This window comes from Falco punctatus (assembly GCF_963210335.1).
Source record: "Falco punctatus genome assembly, chromosome: 8".
NCBI lineage: Eukaryota > Metazoa > Chordata > Aves > Falconiformes > Falconidae > Falco > Falco punctatus.
The window spans coordinates 4,291,381-4,314,738 of NC_137588.1; the positions used below are offsets into that span (position 1 = coordinate 4,291,381).

General features: G+C 37.4%; 2 protein-coding genes across 4 annotated transcripts in view; one reads left to right on the plus strand and one right to left on the minus strand.

Moving 5' to 3' along the window:
• Window positions 1-23,358, plus strand: part of NEMP2 (nuclear envelope integral membrane protein 2) — a 225,850-nt gene that overhangs the window by 55,443 nt on the left and 147,049 nt on the right. The window lies entirely within an intron of this gene.
• GLS (glutaminase) overlaps window positions 1-23,358 on the minus strand; it is a 66,357-nt gene that overhangs the window by 15,983 nt on the left and 27,016 nt on the right. For 2 of the 3 annotated variants that reach the window (XM_080399930.1, XM_080399929.1), the window contains exons 8-14: window positions 18,598-18,630; window positions 18,278-18,336; window positions 17,611-17,677; window positions 17,016-17,066; window positions 14,416-14,592; window positions 13,150-13,281; window positions 11,290-11,382 (exon numbers count right to left, since the gene is read on the minus strand). In XM_080399930.1, the coding sequence (XP_080256056.1) occupies window positions 11,290-11,382; window positions 13,150-13,281; window positions 14,416-14,592; window positions 17,016-17,066; window positions 17,611-17,677; window positions 18,278-18,336; window positions 18,598-18,630 (612 nt within the window). Of the gene's footprint in view, window positions 1-7,177; window positions 10,457-11,289; window positions 11,383-13,149; window positions 13,282-14,415; window positions 14,593-17,015; window positions 17,067-17,610; window positions 17,678-18,277; window positions 18,337-18,597; window positions 18,631-23,358 lie in introns of those variants that run through there. The other variant, XM_080399928.1, reaches the window with a different exon arrangement.

Sequence of the window (23,358 nt, forward strand, 5' to 3'; positions counted from 1 at the left end):
GCTAATTCATCTTAAATACTAACAGGCAGGAGGTGCAAGCTCTTCAAGGAGTCAAAAAAATATCCTTTAACTCATGGAAAAAAGCAGGAGTTGCAGACGGGTCTGAGCTCAGTTCTACAAGTAGCTCAGCCGCTACATGCTCAGAGATTATTACATTTAATTCTTCTGATTTTTAAATGATAAATGAGAATTAGGAACTTGTAAGTGAGATTTACGATACTATACATTTCCAGTATAGGTCTTACATCAATAAGCAGTAAGTCTACTTTGTACTATGTTCGGGCTTTGCTCAGGTGCCTGAAAGACAGTAACACAGTAACTGTCCCTGGAGATGGCAAGCTACGGGGGCAGAGACCTTATTTCATCACAACACACACTGTGAATCTGCAATGACTTAGTACTTACACTTCTGGCTACTGAGATTAATTCTAAAGCATTATTAAATGGATGCTGTTTAAATTATAGATAAGACTATTTAATTAAAATTAATTCAAGAGTTAAGTAATTAAGCAAAATGTTTACTAGATCAAGTGAAACATCTACTTACCTCCAGTGAGATTCTTTCAAATAGACCATGCCCATCTATGCCACTCCTGAGACTTGTAAACCCCACGGGGTAAGCCCAGGCTATTTTGCCCAGCCGTGTTTCTCAAATCCCACACTCCCACCACCGCCTCCCCCAACGGAGGCAAAAGAATCAATCCTTCACCAATACTGAGTCCAGAACTTGAGCTCCAGAGGTGGGGAGCGGGTCACACAAACCGAAGTTGAGTTGAATCCCTGCATACAAGCCTCTCGCCCAAGAATCGGGGCACTCAGGACGATTTTTACTGGAAAATATTACTAGTATCATAAGAAAGTCCAGGGTGCATGGATGGGCCGGTTCCCTCCTTTCCTGTACCATCATTAGTGGCAGGGCACACTCAGCCTGACAGCAAGAAATGTGGGAAGAATAGCACATGGTAGGTTTTATCTTTCCCCTTTCTAACAGATAAAACCACTACTGAGCTGAACTGGTTCAAGAGGTATGCAGAAAAAACCCACACAAGTCAGAGCTCGGAATTCAGAGCCGTTGACTCCACCAGTATTACATTACAAGATCCCAGGAAGGAAATTCCTCCAGTTGGAAGACAATTCCTGCAAAAAGGCCTCAGGATTTTCTTACACACAACTATGGCACGTAACATTAAGAACAGGTCCTAGGATGGACACAGCCGATCTTGCCCCATCACAGATGCCCCCGAACAACTCACAGATGATCCTAAATTTTTCAACACAGGAGGCCTTCAGCAACTCATGTGGAAGCTTCACCAGGGCTTAGATGACGCTGCAGTGACTGGGGAGCTTCCCTCCCTGCGCACGTGCACGCCTGCACAAATCGAGGAGTCTGGCAGAAGAGTAGCTAATCTCGAGAGCTGCTCCCTTACAGATGCCTTACCCTTTGCTTCATACCCGTGACCTTTGCTTTGGGAACGATTATGTTGATCTCAAAAGGTACAAATCCTGGGAAGAGAAGAGACGCTCGTGTACCAGAACTGCCTGACTAGACTACAATGAGCTTGGTCATGCTTGGTTCCACCAGCTTTTTCTGATTTCTTCTGGTATCAATGAATCAACATACCTCTTACTTTTGGAGACAACAGTATTAAGTGTATCACCGACAAAACTCCCAAAACATGAAGTAAAAATTCAAATCATCTTTAACTAGATTTAAGACCTAAAGTTGGTTAATTTCACATACATTTAACAAAACAAAAAACCAAAACCAACCAACCAAAACAAAACACAAAAAACCCACACACACCACAAACCCAAATCCCCCAAAAACCTTTCATGGGCATTGATAAGCTCATAAACTGTGCCAGCAAGCACCATTTTTGAAGACCTAATGAAGAAAATTCAGTTAGTGAATCAGGCTGTTCCAGAGAACTGTGACTTACCAAGAGGGAGTAATAGCAAAATCTAACCTGGCCCCTGTCCTGGTGACAAAAGGTGTTACTGCTGGGTTGTTTGTCACAAATAGTACCACAAAGGAACAGAAAGCAGAGAATTTTAACAAAAATTTTACAAGATCAAGTGAAACATTTGAGGTTGAAAAGGCACAAAGACTTTCACCCTTCAAGTCTGAGGATGAAGGCCAAGCTAATTTCCAGTTTTAGGTGGTATGCATTTCCCATCGGTAGTTTGGGCAAAAATACTTGAATCTTGCTGCCATGTCCAAAGCATCAAAGTTATGGGGAAGAAAATGAAGGACCCTCTCTCAAAGGCTTTAACTGACTCTGTTGTCAAACTTTTGCAGCATTTCTTATCAGTAACGAAGTTTTGCCTGCAAGTTTGACCGCAAGTTTCAAACCAGTACAATAATAATTCTTGTAGTAAACTATTACAGGAATCTTAGGGTCATCACCATCTCATGATGCAGACTTTGGTAGTTTCTGTTCGGCCCTTTCATACGCTAATCCCTGCAAACACTTCTGCAACAAAAAGCGTACAGAAACCTTAACAAGGGGAATGACCACTGAGCAGTTGACTCTGGGTGCAGGAAAAAAACAAGAGCCTTTGAAGTAGTGGATACAGACATTACTAACACTGCAAGATTTGGGACCAAAGGACTGGGATCAACCACAGTCCCATGAATAAAGCAGAATGCTGATGGGCGCTTTACTGACGCTAGCTGTGTTAAGCAGACAGGACAAAAGAACGTCTGCCTTTTCAAGGACCTATTGACTATAACTGATACCCACACAACCGAGCAGAATAATGCTCCCGCTTCCCAGGCTGTAGGTACTTCACAAATTACGGACAACAGTTTCCTCTTAACTACAGGACTTGGAACTGGAATTCTTCCCAAAATAGAGGAGGATGTTCCCAAAGATGCTTACTGAAACTTTACTAGCAAGAGACTGACTACACCTTACAGGCTGAAAGCAGAATAGGGGAAATCTTACCAGAAAACTGCACTCTGCTCCTGTCGGGACAGTTGTTTCTAAGCTATTAGGAACATGTTTCTATAAACCTCCTAATTTTTAGACTACTTATTCAGGACCTGCTTTCCTTGCATTGGAAATATTTCTTAGCTTAAAAAGATCTTGTGGCTCCATGGTTTTATCTCCATACCACGGGAACAGTCGTATTATTCCCCATCAGCCTTTGCTAGATGGGGCAAGTGTACTCAGCTGTTCAGCCTGCTTCCCCATGTCCTAAATCATAATTCTTGACCCTTTTCGGCAATGGCATAGGTGGCTTTTCTTTTCTTTTTTAAACATGTTTGATCAGAACAATTCATTCTCAGACCGAAATTACTAATTTTAATTAGCTGTCTTGCCATAATTAAAGGTTGGAGAAGTTTAAAAGAGCAGCCCTTTAAAAGCAGCGTGAAATGCACCTCCCATACAGAAAGCCAAAGCTACATATATAACCAAAACCAGATCTAACAGGCCAAAAAAATTGATATGGAATGAGTAATTTCTAGGCAAACAATGAAGTTGCCTGCTTCAAGGAAAAAGCTGGACTAGTGAATGACATCAACAGGAAACAAGCAACATTATCTCTTCCTATCACCCCACTTGTGTTCTCCGTTCATTGTTTGATAAGAGCTCTGATCACAAGAGGTCCCAACAGTAGCATGCTGTCCCTCAGCAAATAATATACTTCCACGTTTGCATTTAGCCTTTTATGCTTTAATAGAAAAATCAAGTGAATATGGCATTTTAAAGTCCTTAAATCACTTTATTTTCAGTGATATAATAAAAAAAAAATAATTTAGGATCCAGTAGGAAAATACAGCAGGAGGTGAAAACGTTTGTCATTGCTGACCAAAAGCCGTTTTTACCTCTGCCACTTCTAGGACTCCCTAAAGGCCAACAGGTTGCCACAGGACGGTAAGCTCATCATGCACAGTGAAAAGAGAAGAGTCCCCATCACAAGCTAAAGAAAGGGAAATTTCAGCTGGAGGTTAAGGAAAAAAAAAAATTGTATATTTGATAAAAGCGGTAAAGCACAGGGACAGGTTACCCAGTAAGATTACTGAAACCCCATCCTTGGAGGTTTTCAACACCTGACCGGCCAAGTCCCTGAGCAACATGATCTAATCGATGTTAGATCCTGCTCCGAGCAGGAGGCTGGACCGACTGATCTCCACAGATCCTTTCCAAGCTATACGACCTTATGGTTTCAATTCTTGGGTTGCTTACAGGCACTAGAACCTCCTGCACTTCATACAAAAGGGTTACGATGATCATCACCAGCCAAGTAAAACTGACCTGATTTAAGAAGGGATATAGTAAGGTGAGTTCCCATGTTACAGGCTGCACAAGATCTGTAGTAACACGTGCAAACTTCAAATTCTGTACACCAGCTGTTCGGCAGCTCAAGGGAAAAGCCTACTTAATGATAGCACTTAGCTATTAAAGAACTTTACAAAGAAAATAAGGTATTTGTTGACTGCATTACCAAAACAATTATTTCAATTTTTCAGAATATTCAGCAATATAAAAGAAAGAATCAAACTCATGCAATTTCACTGAAAAATCATGATGCCTACCAGATTAAACAGAAGCACGAATAGAGAGGACCAAAACCAAAAGAAGTCAGACTGTATTCCAAGTCTGACCAAGTAACTGTGAAATTCACATACCCTGATCTCTAGCAGCAGTACTACCAACTGCCCGTAACTTACAAAATAACAGTGCTACCTAACTGGTAGCTGTAACTGATCAGCTAAAGGGGTCAGAGGACATCTGGAAAGAAAATATGCAGAGGACAGCTTTTGCCTTCTCCTGGTATCAGGAGAGCATGCAGAGGGCCCCACAGAAGGCACCAGCTACGTGCCAGCTAGGTCAAGAGCAGAGCAGAGCAGCAGCTAAACCAGGAAGCATTGCCTTAACAAAGAGATGTGGTCCCCCACGTGCCTGCTGCATAAATGAAATACGTGGAAGTAAGGGCTGGCTGGAACATTTTTGACGGTAGAAAAGCATTCTAGAATTATTTTCTTTTCCCCTTGTCCTTCCTCCAACCCTGTTTCCTCATCAGCCTTAGTGCCGAGGTGTCAAAACGTCTATTATTCTCCCAACGTGTAAACATGCCTGTCTCTTCCTTCTTAAAAATCTCCACGGTCCAGTTAACTCTAACAGCCTCACTCTAGGTCACGCATCCACGTCAGCTTCATTACCTAAATTGAGTTCTGTTTAAACTACTTAAACTGGTGCAAAAACCCCAAGAAAACAAACCAAACCAAAAAAACCAGCAAACTTCCCACCGGCACACTTTTGCCAGCCTAAAGTTTATTGTAAGGCTGCATTTAGTTAAACTGCAGCTTCAGATTAACACTACACAAGGCCTGCTATTGCACGTGCATTTTCAGAAGTAACTGAACTCTGTGCAGAGCTCTGCCACTCAAGTCTTGCAAACACTTCTAAATGTGAAGTGTTCAAGCGGTATCAAAAGTCTGCATAAAGCAGTATTAGACGCCGGTAATAACATCAAATTCTACTTGCATGAAAACCAAAAGGGAAGAGGGCATTTCTATTTTGCACGCAGTATTCTCTAGAAGGAGCTAATGGTAAATCAGAAATTGCTTGATTTAAATTAGGTAGTTTAATAATTTAGACTGCAACAAACTATTTCACATAGCAGGATGTAAATTCCTGGAAGAACACAGGACTGTGCATGACCCATCCTTTAAATGCACATCATTATACACACTACTTAGTCGTGAGTTTTCTAGACCGGACAAGAAGCGTGGAACAGAAGATACTAGCAAGATAAAAAAAAAAAAAAAAAAAAAAAAAAAGGTAAAGTTTAGTTATTTTTCTGCCTGCTTTAAAGACTCTTGCCATGCCTGCAACTACTATAACCTTTCTGTGACATTCAAATTCCTCAAAGAGACTCCGCACTGAAGATAATGTATTAGGTGTATCTAGGCATCCCAGGAAGAACTGCACTGAGAAGTTTGTTCTTTCACTACAGTAACTGCTTCTGAACTCCCACCAGAAAACTAGAGAAATATTCAAACAATACACAAAAATAAAACAGTAAAAGCCTACAAACAATGTTTAGGATACCAAAACATTACACGCCAATTATGAAGCTCATAATTAACTACTTTGCTTACAGCTAATTATTGTGCATCAATGACATGTATGTATCAAGACCACAAGAAAAAAGAACAATGAAAAAACAACATACTCTATATTCCCTCTCCCGCCCACCCTCTTCTGACTCCGTTGCCTTTTTATTCATCTGCCCACCCACTGGTCTTTTGACAAAATTGCACAATGTAAAACAAAATGTAAGAGCCAAAATAATTCCATAGTAGATCACCGGTGGTTCCCTCTTTGTATCTACTACTCTTCCACCCTTCCTCCTCTTTATGACTTTCAGAGAATACACTCTTTTGATACGTGGTATTTTATGTACAAGGGACATAAAGCCAATTTTAGAAACACAGTACAAGTAACTGCAGTTTATAAATCAATCTACAGAAAAGTTAAATTAATAATTACGGCCATCCTCAGTACAGGCAGATCTCTAGTGACAAAATCTTGCCTCGGAATCACCACATTATAAATACATCTACTATTCAGTCTCTGAAATAAATTTTCACAGAAAGACACGTAAGCCTGTGACAAAGGGCAAGTGCTTTCCCAGGAACCCAGATTCAACAAACCATTGTTCAGATCCTACTACTGCTACTACACAAGGATGTGGGGTTTGGACCACCATCCTTGCTATACGTAATTACAAGCTGTATTTTTCACTTCATAATGCTCAGGATCTACAGTCGCCACCCTGGCGCTGGTACCATTAACCACGTATTTTCCAAGTGACTGAATTAGTATCTTTAAAACCACACAAATACGCAGGGACATTAATACCCTACTGCACCATGACATTTTTATTAGAAAAGTCACAGTGAGAAAGTTTTGCTACTTTGATATTTGCTTTCAACTTTCCAAGATAACAGTACAAAGAGAAAAATAATTAGATTATTGTACAAAATGTTTAAGAAATCTTGGGAAGATTTTCAATGACTGGTTTAACGAAATCTGCTTCTTCCACCTACTTTTCCAGAACTTTTTCTCTCTTTTAGAACGGAGTGCTCACTATCTCACTTCAGTCTCAAAAAGGTGTTTGAACAAATCTGTTCTCCATTGAGGGAAAAAAAATACAATAAAAATCAGCTTAAAATAAATTTATTAAACAATACAAAAATAAGCATGCTGGAAATTGGATACATAAATAACATACAATGCAAATGAAAAATGGAAAACGAGACAGGTAACTTAACAACTGAGCCAAAAGGTACAACACAAATGCTAAAATAAAATTTTAAAAAGCATTTACATTTCTAATGAAATGTTAATGATGCTGACAAAGAAAAACAACAAACAAACAGCTAAAATGCTTGAATATCAAGAATTGCTATTTACTGTAGCACAGGTGAACACTAAAACCGTTGCAGACTTCAGACATTCAATGGCTAGCCTCTATCGCCACATACTTCCAGACCCGCTCACCCAAGGGGACGCAGGCGTCCCGGCAGCCCCTGCCATGGTCCCCGCTAGCCGCGTACCCTGCCAGCAGTAAAAGCCACCTGCAGACACGGCCGGCCGGACCAAGGAACTGTGAAGTGCAGGCAAGTTACACTGGTCCAAAGGAGTCTCCTCCTGACCCCTCCTAACTAGAGGCTGGCTTAAATTCTGAGACAGGCTTCTAAAGCATATATTACAGAACTGTAATCTCTCTCTCGTAAAGCTTTTGTAAGCTGTAACCTAAATAGTCTTATTATGCGTATTAAAGACCTAGTAGTTTCCTTAATTTTATATTTCCCATGCACGATTTGCCTCTACCACAAGTTTTGTATGTAACTGCCAAATATAAATATGGTTAAAGGTTTTATTTTCAAGTTGAAACCCAGATGGAACAACTTTCCATCCTCAACCACATTTTTAGAGTTAGATTCAAATAGTACTAAACCCCAGAAAACGATATGTGGAATTAGATCAAGCAAATCTTGCATCATACATTTTCCTTTTTTAATTAAATCAGTAGTTTCACCTGCAACATGTCATCACTGTAAATACTTTTCATTAGCAGCACAGACACATTACGGTCCCTCTTGCAACTGAGGGTCCCTCAGGTAAAGACATGTAACCCTGCAGGGTCTGAACACCTGTTATGTCTCTGTAACTACTAGTTTACTGTAAAATCCTCAAACAGGTGAAACTTTCGTAATTCAAGACTTTGCCTTTACTTTATTTTCAAGATAAGCACTGACAAATCTAACCTTATCATCCACGATAAGATTATAAAACAGCTATTATTCAGCAATTTATGACTGACGTTTATTACTGACATCTGCACCACAGATTTACCTCTTCATCCCAGCAGGACTTCAAATTCACTGAAAATTGATGTTCTGTATTCTTTTGCTTAAACATTTTAATCTAGGCTTCAAAGACAGGAAACCCATCCTTTGACAATACACTGCTAGACAATGAAGATTATTCAGGGTTTAGTCAGAGCTTACTTCAAATGCTTATGCAAGACTATCCATACCTAAACACGAGTAATTAAGAACAGCTTGCTTTCACAGAGAACATCAGCTTTGCTTTATGCATCTTCCTGAATTCATAAACATCCAGATGGGTCAAAAAAAGGGGCAGGAAAAACCTAACTCCTCCCTTATGCGGAACTCGCGTATGAATGCTCTTTGGAGTTTTAGATAAACTAAAAAGGGAGGAGGATTGGGGGAGGGGGGGCAGGGAGAAGGGTTGGAGGTGTTATTAAGGAATTATCTGTCACTGGCTCTTAAAAATCCTCAGCAAGCTAACGCCACTCATCACTACCTAGACAAGTTCTCTGCAGTTTTATAAACCAGGACTCTGCGTAATGTGTACTGGGGGTGGGATGTCTCAAACTATCTACAAACTTATAAAGGGTTAAAACTTCTACAGAATAATTGTCTGAGATTTTTAGCATCATTAATAATCTAATAGCTACAAGGTCAAGAATTTAGCAAGCCTGTGCCCTCTGTCCAGCACCGCCTACTGAGCCTATTCAAAGCTTATATACAACCATTGCAAACTACACCCTACTCAAGAGATTCAAAATTATCAAATTATGCAGATGAACTGGTGCGGCTGCCTGTAGAAGAACGCAAGTCCTGTTTCTCAGCAAGCTGACAGCAGTGCAAACTCACTATCATTTTAAAAAGTAACAATTAATAATCACTTTTTAAACATTTGCTCACGTGTAAGTAAATGGAACCTCTGATCTCATATATGAACACGCACATACATTTGCGGTTGAAAAATAAGTTAATTGTAAACAGCTTTAATAATATCTACCTATCTGCTTGACTCTGAAAATACGTCCTGCTCACTACTCTGTTGGTTACTACTCTAAAACCAAGATTGCTTACATTCCTCTCGAGGGTGGAGCACAGCATTATTAGTAAGGCAGACTTCTGAGTCATAACTACCAGCTGGCAGTACAAGCCGCTAGCAAGACACTCAAAATAGTTTGGTAAGAAATCTTTCTGCTGCATTAGTTAACCTGCAAACAAGGCAGGTTTTTCTTCCCCCTTCTCCCAGTCCTCCCCAGTCATTTTTGCTTTTTTTTATTTAAATGTTAGTATTAATTACTAAAGGTCTGATAAAAAAAAAAAAAAAAAAACCACCAAACTTTGCCAGCCTGGCAGATCCAAAGGATCCATTTCTGTTCAAAGCAATTTGAAAGCTCATATTAAAAAAAAAACCAACAAACAAACAACAACAACAAAAAACCAAGGATATGGTAATGATTCAGAACCTATCTCCACTTAATATACAATTATTTAGAGATTCATGAATTTGCTGTATTTTGTTGATGCTATTTTACTTTATATTTTAACTAAAATTCTTTTATCTTTACCTGCTGACCCTGATCAGAAGACACGTAAGTTCTTGCTTAGCTCTAAAGTTAATTTACTTAAAATTCTCAGATATAAACAAAAATTAACAGATATACACAAAAGTGGTATATCTTTGACAACATTCAGATTTACCTTTTTCTAATATGTTTTAAGTAACTACAAAAGCCAGTTAACAGGTTTGGGCTTTGTTGTTTGCATGTGCTTCCCCCCGCCCCCCCCCCCCCCAGCCCCGGCCCGTGAATTTTGACAGTCTTTTTGGTATAGCATACAGAATTTACACAAAATGTATATATAAATGAAACACCAGGTAAACAATATTCAAATAAAAGTTAAATCTAGAGATGCTTGAGGATCTTTAAAATGAAGAATTTAATGAAACTAGAACCCATTCATTTAGTTTTGCTCTCCCCGACCTTCCATTCTATACACTACGGTTCTGGAGATGTCCTCGTTTGATTCAGGTGACACTTTTTTCCATACTGTTTCTTTTAAAGCAAGTTCTTGCTGGAGATTCTCATAGTCCATTGGTCCAAAGGAATGCTAGTTGTTCAAGCAACATACATTATTTATTAGTGTATTTGAAGGAAAAAAAATAAAAAAATCCATACTTGCAGTCAATGCTAACAGACTCAAGTTTTTCACCTCTTCACACAAACTGTTATTTTCTCTTTTCCAGTTATCAAAAAATTCAAATTCCAAATCAGGTATTTGTTAGATGTATACATGCAAACAGAAGCACTTTAAAGATCATTCTACTGTATCTTTTCCTATTGATAACTTCATGCCTTAGTTAAAACATTAATGGTAATAAAAGCAAAGAGGTTTTCCTGATCTCAAGCACCCTCACACTTTTATCTTTCGTACATGATGTAGGTGGAGTGGATTCAGCTCATTCCCAGACCGCTTCCTTAGTAACAGGCACTTGCCTACAGCACTAGAACACCTAAATTCACTGCCTGTGCAACTCTCAGCAAGTCATGTGGTCTCAGAGATATCACTGTGAAAAAATGCTAAACATACATCCCATGCACTGCAGCACAGAACAGACAGGCTAAGCCCACCAGCTGGTCAAATCTTTGTTAAAGGCAACCAGTACAGTAAAACTCTTTGTAACTTTTTCAGATACCATATACTTAGTCTAGCAAGGGAGATGAACTGCGTGAAATGGAGGTACAAATCCAATCCGAAATTCTGCTGTACAAAGCCCTGTGATAGTGTGGTCCACCCAGGTAAGTGTCCACTAATAATGTAAACTAGGTAATCTGAAAGCTTTGATGCAATACATGTCATTGAGCAGTTTTGCATTTAGAGAACTTTCTGTATTTTTTCTGACGTCTACAAGCGATACTCACTAAACACACGTATTAACTTACCCGCTGATCACCACCTTCTCTGCGAGGATCAAGCTTTTTTGCAAAGTGTCTCAAATTATCGTAGTTATGGAAATTGCACAAAGAAACCAGATCCTGCAAATATTTAGAGAACACACATTATTTTTTGTATATGATAGTCAAATGCACGTGAGATTGTGATAATACTACCACTTACGTTTTACATCATAACCTACCATCACCTGAACTAGTAGTAAGAGAAGCTTATTAAATAAATCAATACCAATGACTGTAAGGCCCTTTGAACGTAATACAGTGGTATGATTAAGCTCTAATAACACCTTTAAACTCCTTTTTAAAGTAGTACAAAACCAGATATTTTGCTAATTACTACTTGTTTAATGTATTTCTACTCCAGCTGTATGAAATGCTTCAGGGACAGGAAGAATAATCTGGGCTAGTCTAGCACATAAAACTTCAATCAAAAGGATGAAAAAAGAAAATGTGTGACAATAAGAGTTTAATTCAGTTTGACTGGAAGGTCGTAACTACAGAACTTCACTATGCTGTTGCATTTTTAAAAGTGAATGTTGCATTCACGTTACTTGTACGCCATGATCATCTATCAGCTTTTAGGTCTTATTATAATACAGAATAAATGCAGTAAATCCTTCACCTACCTACTGTTCTATGATTTTACATTTAAATTATCAAGACCATTTCACATGGAACATTAATATTTAAACCTGGATTGGTAACTTCTTAGTACTCTTAATTTGCAGCTGTACAGGTGTCAGATAAATAGAAGTATAAAAAGTTTTAACTGCTGCTCATCCACACAAACTAAACCCTTGCGTACTGTAAAACCCACGCTGTTGTCAATAAGCTAAGTGAAGACTAGTTATACAAGTGTTCACCCTACGAACTGAAGTCCACCCAAACTAGTATCACTGCAGCTTAACTGTCATCACTAGTTTTAAAAAAAGAAGGGGGGGAGGGAAGAAGGGAGAAGAAAAAAAAAAGTGTCTAGTTATGCCTGTAACTTCCAAAGCATTACCAATAATCTTACGTTTCCTGTGAGGCTCTAGATATTCTACTATTCCCTTTTTTTGGAGACTTTTCCCTCCCTCTGCATTTATTATTACTTAATCAGTATTGCAAGGTAGTTTTAGAGAAAAAATAAAAAAGGCAGGTAGTATTTTTTCCATTCTCCTCTCCTAGAAAAAACTCTTTATTAATCATTACAAAGTACTCTCCAAAATCTCTCCTTCTTCTAATGCTGCTATCAACAGACTGCCCACAGCCCTTTCAAAAGCAAGAGACGAAGCTAGGAAAAGCTCGCCCAACAACAGGGCTTGATCTATGAAGACATATTTTATATCAGACTGTTTACAAAAATCAGTTTAAAAATATACATCAGAATAGCAATATTTCATTACAATCTTTCTTTCGTTATAATGAAACACAAGCTGCATTTCCAATGTTTTGAAAATTGTTCACCTCGTGAATGGAGAGGAAGAGAAGTCTGTAAGCAGAGCCCTTCAGCTTATAATGCAGTGGACAAGAGACCAGCTCTTCCGTTACTTAGTAAAGTGCTCCTTTTCAAAGCTTTTCCACAATAAATTTCTCCACTGTTTCTGGCATCGTATTTTCTTAAATCTCATTGAATTAAAGTGTTATTTATTACTAAAATACAGATCTCTCTTCTTCGACTTTCACCTTTGGATCAGATGAAACTTGCTATGTACGGAAGAGTAACAAATCACTCTAGTTCACTTAGACCTCAGCTATACTAACTGCAGTTCCGTAAACAAAGAAAAAAACCAACAACACACACACACCCCAAAACAACAAAAAAAAACCCCAAGGCAAAACCAAACCACTAAAGGCAGTGCTGCTTACGTGACAAAAGTGAATTCCTTTAACGCTGTTGCCCATCTTGTCCAAAGGAGGTGACCAGCACATCAATCCCATGACATTAGGAACAACCAGAAGAATCCCACCAGCAACTCCAGACTTTGCAGGAAGACCAACCTATAGAATAATTGCAGAATTACTGTGATCTGCAAACATTCTTCGCTATTTTAACACAACGCATTAGCATTTTACTGAAGATTATTATGCAGCATTTATAAAACATAGGTCTGGAACACACTTAGAGCTGGGAAAGTATTATTACTGATCTCTTTTTAGACAACAACCTGAAGCACAGTTTGTGGCAAACAAGAGGTACATGATCATAGTTATTTCCTCTCCATAACACAGAGAATCAGTAACACAGTAAAAAAGATAATTTAAATGTATTTTTAGATTTTAAAAAAAAGCACCTACAACTAAGCAGCAGCACACAAGTGTATGCCATAAATGGTTTGCAACAAGGTAGTAGTACAAAGCTATATACGTAACAAAAATAATCTTGACTGGAAAAGGTAAAAAATAAAAACCCAAGAAAACAGAAGAGTCTGCCCATGAAAGTATACAATCACCTCCTTTACAATCCAGCGAGTTACTGCTTTTTTCCAATAGGAACTAACTTGTCACACAGCCTCACAGCTCTCTAAGCAATACCTTCTAGGTCACGTGAAGCACCACAATCAATTTAATGTGTACACAACAAGGAAAAACTAAAAATGCCCAAAACAAAGTGCTGAAAGCACAAATAAGATGCAGTACATCTTGCAATAAATACAGAAACATGCTGCTGGAAAACAAAAGCATGGCAAATATATACGACAGCCACTTTCACAACACATGAGGACAATTCACGAGCCTGAGTTGGTGAAGAAAAAGCAACTGTCTGCAAAGGCTTTCTGCTATCCTTTACCTCCTGTCCAGCAGGATTGCTTCAGTTATAGTTTCCAGTTACGTCTGCATCAGGACCTGTTTGTCTCGTGAACAGCCTTTAAGGGACAGTACTTATGTTTCTACATGAAAAGGATTCCCAGATGTGAAGTGGCAGAGACCAGTAAGTGCCATAAGGTATGCTGTACTAGTAGTACCATGAATCCTAGGTGAGACTTCCCCACACAATGTGCTCAATTACTAAACAATTTATGTAACACCCTTTCCTCTCCCCCAGAAGCAAACCAGCCAGCCCTGGAACATGGAAAACAACGGCACAGATTAATCTTCCTGGTCAGCTATAACTAATATTTGAAAACTACTTACATGGAAGGCAAACTGCCCTGAAAAGTCATACATGCCACAGGAATGCATTAAACTCAGGGTATTCCGGACTGCTTCAGGACTCAGGACTCTCTCACCAGTGATCGGGCAAAAGCCACCGTTAGCCAAAGTTGCTGCCATCACACTTGCTGATTCACATGTTACTTCTATTGAGCAAAGCTTATGAAAAAGAAATAAGAGATTATAAGAATTGATACTTCTAGCACAGCAAGGCCAACTATAGCAGGATCATCAATATAGAAATATAGAAATTTCTATAGAAATAACATCTCATAAAATAACCTGTAGCATAACATTCGTTAGATGACGCTAGTCGCATCAATTAATATGGTCTCAATATTCCTACTTTACAGATCCCAGCGATAGTGTTTGTAAGCCCTCTTAATAGTTTGGGACACTAATTTTCATGGGTTAGTGTATCTGCTTGATACCTCCCCCCACCCCCCTTATATTCCTTTGAGAGGAAGAGGTCCGGGAAACAACCTCAGTATTTTGCATCTGCTTCAATGGCAAAGCCACAAAATGACTGTTTTGGGGTTTTTTTTAAAAAAATGTTGAGTTTGTTTTGTGTGGGATGGGGTTTTTAAAGCCTCAGAAGATCCCACACATTATTAATAGTACATTTAAAGCTGCAAACTCTAGCACATGCAAGTCTTAATACCAGCACTTCCTGCTGATGCAGCCTTATTTCACTTCTCTCTTATATATACTTTACGATATATTAATGATACGACCACATGATAGTTTCTCCCAGGATCCCTGCTTCAGTACAGACTATACATACTTTGGTGACACATCAGGAAATGTGATATGATGCCATCACCTGATGCTGCCTCATTTCTGCAGAAACCAAAAGATAAGTTGGTTTCAACCTGAAGCTGAAATGCTACTCTGAAAAGTAAACAAACTAGTGCTCGTATTCTTGCTTTTGCCAAACAGTCATTACATGATACTTGATGAAGTTACCTAAGCCAAGTTTGCATGAGTAGTTACTACCTGGAATTCTTACTTTCCGGATGCCAAACTCAATACATCCTAGTCCAATCAACTGGAGTTGCAAATCAAGAGATTGTCAGAGACGCATCTAAAATGGCAACTGTGTTTTAAACATACGAAGTATTACACAATATCACCTACTTTGAAAAAAGTGTTTTAGGTTCTCAGCTTAAGCGCCTGCATTTTGTACCTTGGTTCTCTAAAATGAGAATAACCCCTCCTCACTTTACAGAAATAATAGGAAACTAAGTTTATTCCTGTTCAGAAAGTTCCCAGTTATACAAGGGAAGAAGGAGCATTACAGAAAACCCAAAGAAAAGAAATAACTAGCCTTTTAAGTAGAATCCAAGTAGAGTGTTGGAAAGTAAGCATTGTACAGTGAGGGGGAAAAGAAGAAAAAAAAAAAAAGAGAATTGCCACTCATGTATGAGCTGCCCTTTTTGCAAGTATGGAGTAAAACAGGGATTTTACAAGGGGAAAAAAATACATTCAGTCATGAAATTAGAGGTCATAATGTATGAAAATAAGGCCAAATTAAAATACATCAATAAAGTTAGTTTTGACATTTCTTAAGGTATGAATAACTTTGCACTCAGAAGCATATCAGGACTTGAGGCAGCAGGATAGGAAGCATTTAAAAAGCATGTTTAAACAGTAAATTCAAATAAATTGTCAGTTTTGTTCTGTAATAACAGAAGTTCAGAGTAGACTATTAGCTTATACCTAGATTCCAACTCAACAAGAGGTCAACTAAGGCTAATCACAGACACCTTACTTCATAAACAGCCATTCAATCTAAAGATCAGAGCAGGCACATCCCAATACAAAAACCTCAGATTAAATCTGCATTTAAAAAACCACTGTTTTGTATTTTGCATGAGAGCAAGTCTCATGAATCAAAACCAGATTCATTTTGAGAATTATTTTTTTTAACCTATCCCAGACTGGCTGAATCAGTAACACAACCTGAACTGCCTCTTGAGAACTATATGCAGCATGTTTTAACATTAGGAAACCCTTACTGAGGAAATACCTCCACACTTGCCAAATTCTCACTTTGTGACAGTTGCAAATAACTTGCTGAAAGCGAAAAAGAAAAAAATGGGGGAGGGGAGAATATATATGACTGGTTTCTTTTGTTTTACTCATAAGCATTGAATTAAACAAAAAGGAGGAGATACTTATATTGTTTCCTTTATAACACTATCCTTGAGCTTACAATACAGCATGCATATACTATTTTAGTTACACACAGTTTAACGTACTTCACAATACAATAAAGAATAGCAACCCAAAGAGGCAGAAGTATTATGTCAAACTTTCTGAAGTAATACATTTTAAGCTTCTAACTACTAGTGTTGTAAAGACTATTGCTACTTTGCATTAGCAATGAAGATGCTTAAGTACATCACCTAAACAAAAGCAGAACTGGATACAGCAAATATAACATCATTCATTTCCAGAGTTTTAACAGAAGCCAACAAGTTTAACTGTAAGCCATTAAAGCCTTTATATCTATGAACAAATCAACTTCTACTGCTTGTAATAGTAATTCTTTAAAGAGTCTCAATTTTCAAGTCAGTTACCTGAAAATAGAAGTCTAGTATAGCAACCATATCCGTGCCTTCAGGAAAGCACTGTGGAAGAAAAATAGAGTCTTTAGGTAAAGTTATTATTTTTCTTTCTACTATCACTTTTAGAGAGACATAAATTAAGCTATATTCTTGTCAGCATATTAAGCATTAGGCAGATTTTAAATTAAGTATTTGTTTTAATGGAAGAAATGGAAATCACATCAGATTTAAAAATAACAATGTGGAGACCTCAATAAGCCAGGTATGAAAATATTTTCCAGTACAGCTTTCAACATATTTAAATCAACAAACTGCAAAACTCATCGAGGAGTTTTATGAAGTCATCCTTACAGTACATATTATACATTTTATGACAAACAAAAAAAAGTATTATGGCTATGATCCTGGAAGAAGATAACGGGTGTTCTGTTAAAATGACAGAAGCATCACACTTCCTAAATGACAGTATTTTGAGTAACAGTATGAAAGTATAAACAGCGTAAGAATAATTTAAGCCATACTGTACATTAACAAAGCTAAAAATCTTCAGACTATGAAAAAACCCCAGCACAGAGTCTTCAAAATACAACAAACAAGAGAGATCAACCTTTTTTTCTTTCAGGTAATAGCCGATTGCAAAGTTTCTATCTCCACTCTCTCTTTCGGACTGGAACCTTCAAATAAAATTAAAAAAAAATTAAAAAGACAACGCTTCAAAACTTTTCTTTTTTAAAAAAGGTGAACTTCAGAGACACGTAACATAACTCAGTAAAAATGCACGTAAAAGATACACTACTTGCAAACACAAACATTCTAGTAACGGGACAGGAGTTGCCACAGAAGCTTATCCCACTACACCCAGTTGGAGTGAACTAGCTTGGACAACTGAATACACACAGTTGTGGTTACCGACACAAATGCTTTCTAAACATTTGATATGCAGCCACCGACATGCAGAATTTATTTTTTAATACGAATGCCAGGAAGATAAGAGTTGCACGTACAGCTCTCGCTGCCATAGTGCCAACAGAGCACTAAGAATAATGAACTTCACAGAGGTAACCAATGCCTCTGCGTGAGATTTAGCCACACTGACGTTAGAGACATGCACAACTGAAGTTCTTGTGAATTTTAAGCCAAAAGACACCCTCTAATATTAGGGATGAAATGACGGTTTCAACGTAAATAACTGAACTTTGCCAGAAACTCAGTATGTCAACTACTAGTTGAGGCATTTTCCACCTAACTTCATTATGTAAATAAAAACCACTTACGTAGCATTACTGAATCCAACATACTCATTACCAGCCATTTTATTCATGAATTGCATCACCTGTTAAGAGACAGAGGGGGAGGGAAAGGCATGCTAACGTTTTCAGACATTGAGAAGTTTTAACTGATGAACTTTCAATCCAGCCTTACCCTAAATCTTGTAACACAATTTTACAAATGCAATCCAAACCACTAAATGTTTAAACAGCCAAATACAGATAAAAAGAGGAAACATTCAAAATTACTAAACTTCCACTTGTGAATTCCTTGAGACTTTTACCACTTAATTTAGTTAAAAAAGAATGATATAACATTAACTTACGTAGTCAAATTTTTCTGCATTATTTGCTCCTTGCTGCAAGAAAAGAAAAAATAATTTACAAAAATTGTTAACATAAGAAAGAAGTTAGTTCACTTAGAAGTATTAGGATTTTAATGCATATAACTAAGGTATGAGGCTAATTAAGAATAAGGTACTACGATCATTTCATATATTAATGAAAAAAACTAAAGTGTTAGATAAATAAAACTTTAATTATCATTTAAATTAAATAATCCTATAAGAGTCTTAGCAAACACCTGTATGTTGAAAATGAATTTAAACTGAAAAAGGTATGCTTTATTTTAAGTGCTCTCTATTCAACTTTACATGTTTAGCATAAGTGAATGTAGTAGGTTAAAGCAAAAAATACAAAACTAACAACAATCAGGATAATTATAATGAAAACACTAACTTTGTACAGATTAGTAACACAAAGGTATTCTTATATTGCCAACAGAGCTGAGCATAGGAAAGTTCAGGCTACTGAAGTTAAAATATTTCCATAGCTAGTGCCCATGCTAAGAATTTAGATTGAAGACTTAAAATAAAGTGTTACCCCTTACTATGAAAATAATTGCATTTAACAAGAAATATCTGGTTTGATTAAAAAAATCTGATTAATGTACTACTTACTAAAAATTAAACTGTTAGAAAAACATAATTTGACATTGTAAAAGTTCATCATGGTGCTAACAATGTAAAAAAAATATCTAAATCCAACTCAACAAGGATACTAATGAAACTTAGTGTGGGTTGGCTTGGTTTTTTGGGGGAGACAAGGGGTGTTATTTTGGGGCATTCCCACCCCCACCCCGCTCCTTAAGAACATTCTCAAATTTAGTAGCTACCAGTTAAAGATGTATTAATTCTTTACAGGTCTCTGATAGGTGACCTTTCACAAATTCCTATAGCAAGACACTGAAAGAAGGGTGGGAGGTAAAAAACAGCGCATGGTCTCCTGGGGGGAGTTTTTAATTTTTTTTTGAAGTAGCCAAGTAGAATTTGTTTAGGAGCTTTAAAAAACAATGGCAACACATACACAAGTGGAAACAATGTATCTGGAGAAGATGTTTTTATCAATAATTTTAGTATTAAAGATAACTCCGTTTAGGTAACAAAATTCTGCTTAATGTATCTCCAACAATTCAAGACGCTACTTGCACTGTATTTAGTATGGGAACGGGGAAGGAAGTGGAAAAAACTGAAGCTTTATATCAACCAGTATTTTACTTAATGAAATGCGTAAAGCCAGTCTCATTTCCCACTCTGTATGTGGATTAGGGTGTTGCAGATAAATCTTTGAAGCCCATGCATCAGCTCATCTACAAGAGGATGTGCAGTCATACACGTACGATCACTAGCTGAAAGGAACACCACACTGTTTTGTCAATATTATGTGCCAGTGGTTACCTTATGCTTAAAGGCCAATATCCTTAAAGGCAATAATCTCTAGCTAATTTGCAATAAGATAAAAAAACCCTCATGATACATTTCATCAAAATGTTCCTGTATATTATACCAGAACACAAGTCTTAAAAATTTAACTCCAAATCTGTTCAATGAAAAATAATTAAAAGAAGAAATTACCAACTTCATTGAACTGTTGCAGTTGTCAAAATATTCCATAGATCCTAATGCTGTAAAATATGTAACAACATTTAAACCACAAAAACCTTTTCAACCTTTCAAATGCACAATGAACATCTTTTTCTGGGAAAGTGGGTCAGCATTAGTTATGGGATGCTGCATTGATAATTGTATGGTTAGACATGTATAATAAATTGAAACAAGTTCTTTGGTTAAAAAAAAGAAAGAGGGAGAAAGGGATCATGCTTGCTGCAAAAATATAAATACATAGTATTTCACCTTTTTTTTTTTTTTTGCCCCGTTGAAAAAAAAATTCCTAGCCCTTCAACAAAAACCTGGCTTTACTAGCAGCATATAGAATTGGTGGGCAAAAGACTCAATGCAAACTCTTTCCACATCAACTTGTTATGAAAAAGGTTTCTTTTAAAAATTCACATCTAACCTCATACTTTGGGAGGAAAATCTGTACGCTAACTCAGATGATGCATTTTTAGTCCTTGATGTTCCACACACTTGTAAAGGTACTTTATATCAAACACAAAAGCATCGTTACTGAAATTAGACTGCTCGTATACCTAAGATTTTTTAAGTAATCATATGACCAAGACTTCAGTAGGGATTTAACATAATGAGTAACTAGTACAGAAAACTTCGCTTCCATACACATGATGACTAAAACCCCCAACATATTAGTTTCCCTCTTTCAGCAGCTGACAGAGGTATGCTGCTCCTCCTAAAAAGCTGAAGAGACACAGAGGCAACACACAATCTACAATTAAAATTCAAGTGCAAATATAAAATCCTAACATTCAGAACACTTTTCCATAATATTTTAAACAAATACAACAGACAACAAAACTTCTGCTCTTGCACGAGTACTACTTATTTTTAGCTTGACTGCATAAGCCTATGAGTTTGGGGGCATTGCAACAATATCTCTTAAAAAGCATTTTTATTTAAGTTCAGGTGCAATTCAACTGCCTAGAACATCAAAGGAAACATTCCATGCACTAACTCCACAAACACTTAGCACATTTACTGGAACATATGTTCATATACACACTTACTGTACACATGCTTGTGTGTATATACATATGAAAAAACACTTCTAAATGAATAAAAAATGAAGTTGAGAATGTTACGATTGAAGCAGTTTGATAGGCAGAAAATTCAAACTTGCAGAAGACAGCTCAATACAATCTTGTAAACACTTAAAACCGCAATGGGCACTACGGCTGTCAATCATAAATTTGAATTTTTTGACTGTGTCAGGTTTTAGTGATCTTCCCTTTTTTTGCTCTCCTTAAAAAAAGGTAGAAATAATAAAAAGTATTTCTACCAGAAAAAATAAAAGCACCTGCATAGGCTGCATGCCTACAGGTACATAGCGAAGAAGAGACCCACGGATACTTACCAGACCTTGCAACACAGTTAGGCAATATCTATTAGAAAAGTAGCTAGTATTAGCCACTTTTCATGGATCAACTTTCAGTGTTCATACTATTAGACCCCGTAAACTCTTACCATGTGTCTCTAGTTAAAATAATTTTTCAATTTTGAATCTAAACTAAGCTAATAAAAACATCTGAATCATGAGAAGTTTATAATCTCTTAATAATGTAAGATTATTCAAAAATTCCTTTCTGGAATTTTTTTAAGCCAAGTTTATAGCCTAACACTATACTGTGGTGAAAACATAAAAAACAAAATCATAATGCTATGTCAGAGCGCAAGAAACTCCTTTTCTTACAATTGTGCATCTTACATTAACTTAACTATCAATGTCTTTATTTTAGTTTTCTGTACTTACACACGTTTTTAACCTTATTTGTTAATCTGGGCCTGTTCTGTCTTGACAGCTTAGCATGTGTTTTCAGCTCTGAAATACTTGAGAGCACACTGTCACAGAGAGCATTTGACCCATTAAGACCAATACTATTACTATTTCAAATACACGCAAGAATTATTTTTGTATCCTTCAAGTATTAAATGCTTGCATATGTGACCACTGAATACGTGTAATTTCAAATACCACTAGTACATATTCTATGTCAAGCATCCAATACACTTGAGTTATAATAAAAAGTGCAGAATAACGTGAACATACATTCTATCCAAAATTAGTTGCTACAAGAAACTGAATAACCCAGAACAAGAGGAAACTTCAACCAAAATAAAATACCTGGCAGAGAAGATCACAACACCAACACATTTTAAAGCGGTATGTATGTACATTTACACATCAGTCTATCAGGAAAGATAACTGGATTGGGTAGCACAGACCAATTAAGCTACAGCTGTACTATTTATTGTAACTATATTGTCAAATTAACCCAACAAACCATGCATTTTCCCACCCCTCAGGTATTAGACCGTAACCGTATAGGTTTCCTAATAACTGCATCCTGACAGTAAACAGCCCCTTGGCACAGCTGGACAGGTTTTCCCACCACTCTGCCTCATTTATTTTATGACATATTTAGAAAGCTCTCCAGCATATCAGATACACACCTCTTCATGTTTTATACAAGAAAGAAAAGCTGTCATTGGATTCATTTTTTTCAGCGTCAGTAAGATCAGCACTGTCATCTTCTCGTACACCACATTTTTGCAAGGACTATGAATATTGCTATGCCCTCCTGACGTGTCTAAATGCTTCCCACGTTAATTCATCACCGCAGACTACTTCCCTTCACCAAGCCGTCGAGTTTACCATCACTGGCTGCAAAAGATCCTGCACGTGGCTGTCAGCACTTCGAGGATTTATACACACTGTATTTGCCCAAACCTTTGCTGTTAGACTAGGAAAGCTTTTATCTACAGATGGAATCTTGAAGCATACCATAAAAACGACTAAAGATCAGTCCCTTGTCCTCTGGTGATTCCTTCCACAGCCATCTGCCGCTTTCTACATATTTCACTCTGAATCCTTCATCTCATTTGTACCTCTAACACGCTACCCTCCCCGGTCAATAAAGATTCATGGAAGTGGGTATTGCTGACACAACCACTGATGCTCCTGGAGCTGACATGCTTTGAGAGTTGAGTTTAAGAAAAAACAACAGATCAAAGCACTGAAATCTATCCATACTACAGGCAACAAAGACTTTTTCCAGTCAATGTGATGTACAGAAATGTGAGTAGTTACAGAGCACTGAATCCATACTAAATCTG